Genomic DNA, 10,667 nt, shown 5'->3' on the forward strand with positions numbered 1-10,667 from the left:
GGGTTTTGGTGCCATTGAAGTTGATGCTATGACCTGTGGCTTCCATGTGTTGGACTAGTGAGGAAGTGTGTTCCAGCTTTTTGACTGCATTTTTGTGTTCATCCAGGCGGGTGCTTATTCTTCTATTGGTCTGTCCAATGTATGTGGTCGGGCATGATGCACAGGGGACTTCGTATATGCCTTGGTTTTCCAGGTCAATTTTGTCTTTGGGGTTTCTGAGGATGGCTGCTATTTTTCTGTCTGTTTTGAAGGCAGTCTTGATGTGGTGTCTGTATAGTATCTTACTAATTTTGTCTGTAGTGCCTCTTATGTAGGGCAGGACAGCTGTTCAATGGGTCTGTTCATCTTCTGGGTCTCTATTGTGTCTCAGTGTGTTTTTGTGGATCAAGTTGGTGATTTTGCTTTTGTGGAAGCCGTTGGCTGTCAATATTTTAGTCAGGGTGCATAGTTCAGTCTTAATGAGATAAGACCCAGATGAAACCCAGCTGCCTAACTAATGATAGCCGTCCATTTACCCGAAGCCAAGCTGCACTAAAGGCCTCCAATAAAGTAACACAATGCTGCCAGCCAATCAAGATACAAAAAGAGCCAAAAAACAGACAGAAGATATTAGAGACACCAATCAAGCAGAACACAGCAAACTCCGAGACCAATAAACACAGACCAAGACTCCCAACCAATCAGGATGAAGAAAAAACCATTCTGGCACAGCAATAGGCTGCCCCAAATTTAAATCTGAAACCACTGTAAAAGTCTGACTCACAGACGGACACAATACAGAAGCCTGATGATGGCAGATGAGATTCTGCTGAAACGTTGCTACAACTTTAAAAGCACCACCACTATGACATGGGAAAATACCCGAACAAAGCTGAAAGCCATAGATATATATTCTTAAGTTTTCGCGGGTACTTACATGTATGGCCTTCAGCTTTGTTCGGGTATTTTCCCACGTCATAGTAGTGGTGCTTTTAAAGTTGTAGCAACGTTTCAGCAGAATCTCATCTGCCATCATCAGGCTTCTGTATTGTGGGAAAATACCCGAACAAAGCTGAAGGATATACACACACACACATATACACATATACACATATACACATACACACACACACACACACACACACACACACACACACACACACACACACATATATATATATTCTTAAGTTTTCGCGGGTACTTACATGTATGGCATTCAGCTTTGTTCGGGTATTTTTCCATGTCATTATAGTTGTGCTTTTAAAGTTGTAGCAATGTTTCAGCAAAATCTCATCTGCCATTATCAGGCTTCTGTATTGTGTTTGTCTCTCTCTCTCTCTGTGTGTATCTATATATATATATATATGAATGAATTAATGAATTAATGAATGAATGAATGAATGAATGAATGAATGAATGAATGAATGAATGAATGACAGGGTTTTATTTTTGGGGAAACACAGGTAAGTCTAGGTGCTATTGCTATATCATGTTAGCCCCTTTGGAAAGATCCTCCTGAGACTCTGTACCACAAATCCATTGCTTTATTTCTTCTTATTTATCCCCCCCCCTCTTTTTTAAAATTTAGCTTCACTTGTTTCTTCAAGGCCTCTCATTCAATAATTCACTTGGGGAAACTGTATCCATTGACCCTCAGGGAGAAGTGCTTTCTGGATTTGATATTACAAATTTTGTCATTTTTCCAAATCACTCCTACCATAAAGTCAAAATTGGAAAAATTGATCCCAAAAGTCTTGAAGAAAATGAATTTGTGATTCATGAACATTTAATTGTGTGGCCCAAATATTTCAAGCAGGTAGAGATTTTAAGTCATTTTGTTATTTTGGGCGAAAGTTTTGGATATTTAAAAAATGAATTTATGCAATCTGTTCTCAGATCCTTTAATCAGTTAAAACAAACTACTCTGTATTCAAATATGTCTGTTTTTCATGTTATGGGGAAATGATACGTGGCAAATAATTTACAGGATTTATTTGTGGAGGGAGGGGGGGAGTATTTTACAATTACTCCTAACACTAGTAAAGAATGAAATAAAATTCAGGAATAATTAAATGGTATTAAAAATAATTGAAAATAAAATAAAAAGTGTTCCCATCTATTTTTGAAGGTCATAAGCCATTTGAGACAAATTTTGTGTAGCCTGATTTGATTGTGCTTGACAGAGCAAAGCCTCTGACTTAGCTGTGTGAATAATAGTGTAAAAAGTGAGTAAATAACTCCTGAAGTTGGGAAAAGAGCACTCCATCAACTAGAAAGAGTAGAAGGAAAACACTAAACTTCAAATTGTGCTCAGAGTCACATTTTAGATGGTAATTTTTGTTGTTTCTTTTCTGCTTGTACTAATCTAAGTATAAAGTCTCACAGCATGTTTTTTTTTTTTTTAAAGTCTATTTCTCCTTTTTCTTCATTTAATCCAGAAAGGGGAGAACAGACTGGATGTAGTTATATGCAATAATTGGGGTGTGTTGAAGAGATTATCAGGTGTGGCACTTCATTTCCTAGAATCATAGAGCTGGTGGGGACCTCAGGGTTCCTCTAGTCCAACACTCTTCTCAAGATTGGAGACCTAGTACCATTCCAGTCAAATGGTTGTCCAATCTTTTCTTGAAAACCTCTAGCAGTGGATCACCTACAACCCTTGGAGACAAGCTATTCCACTGATTGTCCTCACTGTTAGAAAATTTCTCTTAATTTCCAGATTGGATCTCTCTTTAACAAGTTTCTACCTATTAGTTCCTTTCCTGCTTTCTGGTGCTTGGGGAAATAAGTCAATCCCCACTTCTCTCTGACAGCTCCTTAAGTACTGGAAGACAGTTATAATGTCCTTCTCTTCAGTAGCCTAGAACAACCTAGCTCTTGAAATTTATTTGAATATAGGTAGCTCGGGTTGGTAGTTGGGCTGTTGGTCTGAACTCCGAACTTGGCAATTTTATTGCAAATGTTTCATCATCATTCGAGGAGACATCATCAATGTGCTTTGAATTGTACTTGTCTTTCAGAGCACTGGTCTTTAAATATCTTTTTTACATGATCCAAATTAGTGTGGATGTTATTTGCCTACTTCTGAGTCATGGTCTGACTTCAGACTGTTTGATTGGCTGGCTGTTGTTATTGAGGCATGGTCTTTGGTTTTAAGTACCATCTGTGTGATGTAAATTAGTTGTCAGGGTTCCAACAAATGTTCTAATCAAATCATGAGCCTCGAGCCAAACTTCAAAAGTAATCCAATTATTTATTAGGAGCAATATGTCGGCACTGATCCTAATGAAGCCAGCTCTGACTCGTATAATTTATGGTGCACCTATGGCCCAGTCTCCCCCTCCCCACTGGATGTGTCATAAATCACGTTTTCTAACCATCATGGCTGGTGTGTCAAAAATCACATTCTCCAACCAAGGACTTTTGTGGGTTCTAGAGGTCACGCACCTCCAACTGGATCAGTAACCTGGGATACAACTTTGTTCTATCTCCCTCTATCTCCCTTTTGATAGGTTGGGCAATTTCTTCCTTTTGAATAAAAAGGAAGATGCAAACAAGGAATAAAGTAGTTCTGCTTTTTCCCTGCCACCTATTACCTTCTTGCCATAAGAAACTTTCTTCTTGTTCCTTATATATATTGGAAGAAACATATTTATCACTTCTGTAATTACTTGTCAATCTTGGCTCATTCTGGACCTGACCTTTCCTGTCTCTTTTTCTTACAGATTTGGGCTGTTTGCTGATTTTCTCTTTGAGTTATGTACTCCTTTTCTTTGGCAACCATGGAGGCCTCATCTGGGGTTGCTTTACTTTTTCTGTGGTACTGCTTTTGCTTGGTCCTTCATTATTTCATCTCTCAGGATTTCTAATGCATCTTGAACATTTTTTTATTTTTAGGATTTCCATCCATGGAATCCTTCTTAGTCTCACTCTTAGCTTGAAATGTCTAAAATAGTAGTATGACTTGGTTCAGTGATCTGTGATTGTGTTATGGTGAATTCAAGCATGATAAGGTCTCTCTCCTTCAAAAGTTCTGTCAACTTCTAGTCCCTCAACCATTTCATCCTTAGTAGTAAGAATTATGTCCAATGTAGCTGTCACTCTATTTCCCTTCCCTACCTTCCCAAAGGGAAGGGACATGGTGGCTCAGTGGCTAAGATGCTGAGCTTGTTGATCAGAAAGCTCGGCAGTTCAAATTCCTAGCACCACATAATGAAGTGAGCTCCCATTACTTGTGTCAGCTTCTGCCAACCTAGAAGTTCAAAAGTACATAAAGAATGCAAATAGAAAAATAGAGACCACTTTGGTGGGAAGATAATAGTGTTCTGTGCACTTTTGGCATTTAGTCATGCCAGCCACATGACCATGGAGATGTCTTCAGACAATGCAGGCTCTTAGGCTTTGTAACAGAGCCAGGAACGACTGGCACCTAAGTGAAAGGGGAAACTTTACCTTACCTTCCCATAGGATAAACCTATCAGCTAGGTATGTCAGGAACCTGTTTGATCTCACACTCACTGCACAGTTTGTTTCTCAGGTAATGCCAAGATATTTAAAGTCTCCCATTACTACAGTGGTATGTTTCCTGCACACCTGAGCTAATTGATTGAGTTTATAATCCTTTGATCTCTGCTACTCTATTTATGCAGGCAGATTAGAGGATGATTATGCAATGTTACTCAAGTCTTCAGTCTTGAATTCTATTCTGGTTTATCAACAGGTCTTGCCTCATTCATTGTGTAATAATCCCTGTCCTGCTGGCTATCAGAAGAAAAAGAAAGAAGGAGAGAAATTTTGCTGCTATGACTGTGATCCATGTTCAGATGGGAAGATGTCAAATACATTGGGTAAATTATTCTGTTTTATTCTACTCTACAGTCCTCTACCCTGTCCTATTCTACCCTACTGTAAAATCTTCCAGTATGAGAATCAGAATTGGAATCAATGAAGCAAACAAATCAACTGTGTATATAAATAAAATTTACTATCAATTTTGCACTGAAACAAAGCAATACATCACAGAGTACAGTACAGTATGATAGACAGATAGACAGACAGATAGATACTGCATATATATTTGTGACCATAGGTATAAACCAAGTTTGACCATGTGATTGAAACCCAATTCCTTGTTTGTGTGTGTGTGTGTGTGTGTGTGTGTGTGTGTGTGTGTGTGTGTGTGTGTGAGAGAGAGAGAGAGAGAGAGAGAGAGAGAGAGTCATTTCTGGGTCTAGTAGGTGGTGCTCATCTCCATTACAAAGCCGAAGAGCCAGCACTGTCTGAAGAAGTCTCCGTGGTTATGTGGCCAACACGACTAAATACCGAAGGCACATGGAACACTGTTAACTTCCACCAAAGTGGTCCCTATTTTTCTACTTGCATTTTTACATGCTTTTGAATTGCTAGGTTGGCAAAAGCTGGTACAAGTAATGGAAGCTCACTCCGTTATGTGGTGCTAGGGATTCAAACTGCTGAACTGCCTACCTTTCTGATTGACAAGTTCAGCGTCTTAGCCCCTGAGCTACCATGAGCCTGTGTGTGTGTGTGTGTGTGTGTGTGTGTGTGTGTGTGTAATATATGTGACACTTGTTTAAAATAAGCATGGCTTCAATCACAGATTAAAAAATGGGCAAGACTTGAGTCACATTGCTGTGCCCACTTTCTTGTTCTTTTGGAAAATGTGTGAACACTCCCAATCATATGCGTCCATGAGTAAGGCTTGGACAACCAAAGCTTGAAGGGATGGGAAGCATGTGGAATCCATTCAGTATGTTGGTTCCTAACTGGGATATCACTAACAGAAAAGATTCCCATCTCAATAAACAACCTTTGTAGTAGCTATCATGTAATGATTTTATTGAGTGTTTTTTAAACTTAGTTACTTTAAGAAATGTGGAAATAGACTCCCAAAACTGTACAGTCAGAATTCTGAGAATTGAAGTTCAGACTTTGTAAAGTGGCAAGTATGAAAAACACCAAATTAATCAAACATAAATGATATATTTCACTTGGTGCTACGTCTCTCTCTTATTTACAGACACAATTGCCTGTTCTGAATGTCCAGAAGATCAATTTCCAAGTAAGGACAAAGTTCGATGCATCCACAAATCAATAATATTTCTAACTTTTGAAGAACCTTTAGGGATCAGCTTAGTTGTGATTACTGCTTTATTTTCAGTCATTACCATGTTAATACTTGGAATATTTATCAAGTATAAAGACACTCCTGTTGTTAAAGCTAACAACAAGGACCTCACCTACACTCTCCTAATCTCCCTTCTGCTTTGCTTCCTCTGCTCTTTTCTTTTCCTTGGAAAAGCTTCCCAACTGATTTGCATCCTCAGACAAACTGTCTTTGGGGTTATTTTCTCTGTGGCCATTTCTTCTGTGTTGGCCAAAACCATCATGGTCATTGCTGCATTCATGGCCACCAAACCAGGTTCCGGCATGAGAAAATGGTTGGGGAAAAAACTGTCCATCTTAATTGTTCTTTTCTGCTCCTTCATTCAAGCAAGTATTTGTTTGGCATGGATGATCACTTCTCCCCCCTTTCCAGAACTTAACATGCAATCCATGACTGAAGAGATCATAGCAGAATGTAATGAAGGGTCTGTTGTGATGTTTTATCTTGTCTTGGCCTATATGGGGTTTCTGTCTTTGGTCAGCTTCATGGTGGCTTTCCTAGCTAGGAACCTGCCAGACACATTCAATGAAGCCAAGTTCATCACTTTTAGCATGTTGATGTTTTGCAGTGTTTGGTTGTCTTTTGTTCCAACATATTTGAGCACCAAAGGAAAGTATATGGTAGCTGTGGAGATCTTCTCCATCTTAACTTCCAGTGCTGGGTTATTGGGATGTATCTTTTTCCCCAAATGCTACATTATTTTGCTGAGACCTGAGCTGAACAACAAAGAACAACTTGTAAAAAGAAAGCATTTCTGACTATTAAATCAAGGTTATATGTATTTCTGCTGTGAAATGGAATTAAATATCCTGCTCTAAAAATAAAAAACTGAGCTTGCTTATTACCTTAACTGACTTTACCAATATTGTACATCCTAGGCATGTATAATAAATACTCTGTGTCAATTTCTATAAATGGAATTGAACAATAAAATATTTTACTATTTCACGAGTGACTCTACTTTTAATAATACTTTAGGTTTTGATTATTTACCTGATCTATTTAACGAAGAGAATAATTAGGTCTTTTTTAAAACAGATCTGCTGTTTCCTAACCATTAATAATAATCTAATACTGAATAGTATAGTTTGGATCTTATTATCATCAAGCAGTAATGGGAATAACTCTGTTTTCTATTGCAAATCATTGAGTTAAAAGATGTCAGAATATCTCAGCAATTAGAAATGTATCTGATTTGTTTTCCCCCAAGAAATATCCCATGTTCTCTTTAATTAATTTCTAACATTCTGAGTTTGAAGAAGAGAGATTGAATTTAAAATCTTAGTTTTACATTTCCCTTCTCTTTGACATCTGGAAGAATAATTTCAGATAACAGATAATCAGAGTTGAAAGGGACCTTGTAGGTCATCTAGTCCAACCCCCCACTCAAGCGGGAGACCCTACACCATTTCTGACAAATGACAGTCCAATCTTTTCTTAAAAGTCTCCAGTGATGGCACTCCCACAACTTCCGAGGACAAGCTGTTCCGTTGTTTGATTATTCTCACTGTCAGAAAGTTTCTCCTTATTTCCAGGTTAAATATCTCCTTGTTCAGTTTCCATCCATTATTCCTTGTCTGGCCTACAGGCACTTTAGAAAATAGCTTGACCCCTTCCTCCCTGTGGCAGCCCCTGAAATATTGGAAGACCACTATCATGTCTCTCCTGGTCCTCTCTCTTTACTAGATTAGCCAAGCCCAGTTCCTGCAACCGTTCATTGTATGTTTTAGCCTCCAGTCCCCTAATCATCCTGGTTGCTCTTCTCTGTACTTTTTCTAGAGTCTCAACATTTTTTATAATGTGGTGAACAAAACTGGATGCAGTACTCTTGATGTGGTCTTGCTAAGGCTTTATAGAGTGGTATTAGTACTTCCCTTGATCTTGATTGTATCCAGTGGTGGGATTCAACTGCAGCTTTCAACTGCAGGTTTCTAAAAATCTTATTAACCCATTAGACCAGAGGGAGCAAAAGAGAGAGGGTCCCAATGAGGGTCTTAGCTATTTAACTTAGGAATAATGGAATAACAGAGTTGAAAGGGACTTTGGAGGTCTTCTAGTCCAACCCCCCACTCAAGTGGGAGACCCTACACCATTTCTGACAAATGGCAGTCCAATCTTTTCTTAAAAGTCTCAAGTGATGGCACTCCCACAACTTTTTTGGCTGCTGCTGCACACTGCTGGCTCATATTTAGCTGGTTGTCCACTAAGACTCCAAGATCCGTCTCACAATTGCTACTATTGAGCCTAGTTTCATCCAGTCTATATGTGTACTTTTGATTTCACATATATACTCTAGTTTTTTTAATTAAAGAACATTTTAAAAGAATAAAAGGGTGTCCTTTTAAAAGAATAGAAGGATGTCCTATAGATTAAATTAATTAATTAAAGAAAAATAATAATTGATTTTCAATCTTCTGAAGGATGGTTTCAAGTTGCAAGGATAATATAATGCTAAAATTGATGAACATGCTGGATGAAGGGACTTACAATCTATGGTTGATGTTATGGCAATTGCAGCATCCTGGGGATGACATGATGAAAATTCAGGTGCTTGCTAGCTTTCCTACCCTTAACCACAAGGTCATATCCTCATCCCACATTTTTTTCAAAAATAGATCTATTATGCCAACTGACATTCAGTGTATTACAGGACTAGCTCAATACCCGTGCTTTGCTACAAAACTATGTGGTTGGGCTTATTTTGGGGGGTGGAAAATAAGGGTGTAAGGTCTGGCAGTACGCTTAAGCCAAAAATGAGCCGAAACAAAGACTTAAATGGAGGCTTGCAAATTAAATAAATAAATAAATAAATAAATAAATAAATAAATAAATAAATAAATAAACAAATAAATAAATAAATAAATAAATAAATAAATAAATAAATAAATAAATAAATAAATTTTTATTCTTTGATCAAAGTTAAAGAATCTGGGAAGAAGTTCCTAGTACATCACAAGGGACATGGGAGGAAAATTCTACAAAATACAGAATGATGTCTTGTCCTTCTTATACACAGAAAAGTCTTTGTTCTTAGTTCTCTAATTACCTTGTAAATCTCTAGTCATGTAATCTAACTAAGAATTACGTCTTCCTGCAACAGACAGATTCCAGTCAGGCAGTATTTACCTCTCTTCATGAAGGAAAACAGATGGATTCAGATTGATTTAGATGGGACTATCATGTATCATGAGTTATAATCGTTTTACAACAAGTGAAAGGTTAAAGGAATATTTTCCATAACAGCAAGATAAGAAATGCCTATGGACATAAATACTTCTACATATATAAGAAAACAACTGCCTAACATCAAGATAAGATATGCCTATAGAGTAACTCTCTATAGTAACTCTCTCACACTTAATGCTATAATATATTTTATTTCTTTATTTATTATCCTTCATTCCTCCATTTTATTTAAAAGGATAGAATTCTTTCTATCAGAGTGAATGAAGAAAGATAAAGGCATTGATAAGAGGCAACAGAAAAAGATTCCTTCAATGACTCCCAAAAGCTTTCAACCATTAAGGTCTAGCAGTCAGGGGGAAAAAGTTCTGGAAAGTTCTGGAAAGAAATTTACAGTATCCAATTTACAGTATCCAATTTTCCATGCCAATTATTTTCAGCTGTTTATATCACTGTCTATGAGTTTCCAAACAGGTGTTACGCAAGCACAAACCCCAAAAAATTCTTCACAGCCATGGTTCTTCTTGAAATTACAGGCTGCCCATTTTCAAGGGATGATTACTGTACTTGTCCTAACTCTTAGTCATTGAGCAATCCAGGCTATTTAGTATTTATTTGGTATTTATTTATTACACTCAATAAGCCTCGGACTTCTACTCATGAGACCATCAGTGCAACATCTGGGCAACTGGGCAGCATCATTTGTGAGTTATAGTCAGGACTTTGGATTTGGAGATCTCTTTTCTGCTGTCTCTTCAAGTGAGGGAATTGCCTGAGGGGGATGGCCCTCCCCCATGGAGACATGACTTCTTGTGCCTTAATGGCACAGAGCAAAAATCAACTTGGAGCAGCTTCAAGTGGAGGTACTAGGAGAAACTTTGCCGAATTCTGAATGGTGTGTGTCTTTATATGTGTGTATGTGTATGCAGCTGCTTTTCAGTACAAACATATTGAACAAATTTCCCACCCATCAGACAGAAGTCCAAAGTGTTCAAGACCAAGGTGTCCAAAAGTTGCTGTGGCAACCATTCTCAAATACACAATCCTTACATGAATACATTACACTGGTTACAATATAAATGAGACAATGAAGAAAACATTACAATGAATTTCCACCCTCCCCCAATAATTTTTCCAGTTGTCTTTTGGGAATTGAAAAAGAGGCTTTTACTGGTCCATCAGCTTCATTTGGGATCTTCAGCTGGAATAACATAAGATGACACTCAGGCAGGGAAAATTTAAAAAAACCTGGTACTCCTGCAATGAGAAAAAATCACAAAGTCTATTCATACCACCATGACCACATCAGCTTTTGGTAATT

At 37.8% G+C, this 10,667-nt stretch overlaps 1 protein-coding gene across 1 annotated transcript; it reads left to right on the top strand.

Annotated features, from left to right (window-relative positions):
- The first annotated feature begins 5,973 nt into the window (after window positions 1-5,973).
- Window positions 5,974-6,989, top strand: LOC113427835 (vomeronasal type-2 receptor 26-like). Its single transcript, XM_026690372.2, has one exon. It carries the CDS (start codon window positions 5,974-5,976, stop codon window positions 6,919-6,921), a length of 948 nt encoding a protein of 315 aa, XP_026546157.2. The 3' UTR covers window positions 6,922-6,989.
- Window positions 6,990-10,667: the final 3,678 nt, after the last annotated feature.

The sequence above is a fragment of the Notechis scutatus genome, chromosome Z (genome assembly GCF_049901735.1).
Source record: "Notechis scutatus isolate UNSWTSFEM ecotype Mainland chromosome Z, rNotScu1.2, whole genome shotgun sequence".
NCBI lineage: Eukaryota > Metazoa > Chordata > Lepidosauria > Squamata > Elapidae > Notechis > Notechis scutatus.

Bases quoted from the DNA above. Each gene is read 5' to 3' on its own strand.
- LOC113427835 (XM_026690372.2), top strand. From the start codon at position 5,974: ATGATATATTTCACTTGGTGCTACGTCTCTCTCTTATTTACAGACACA.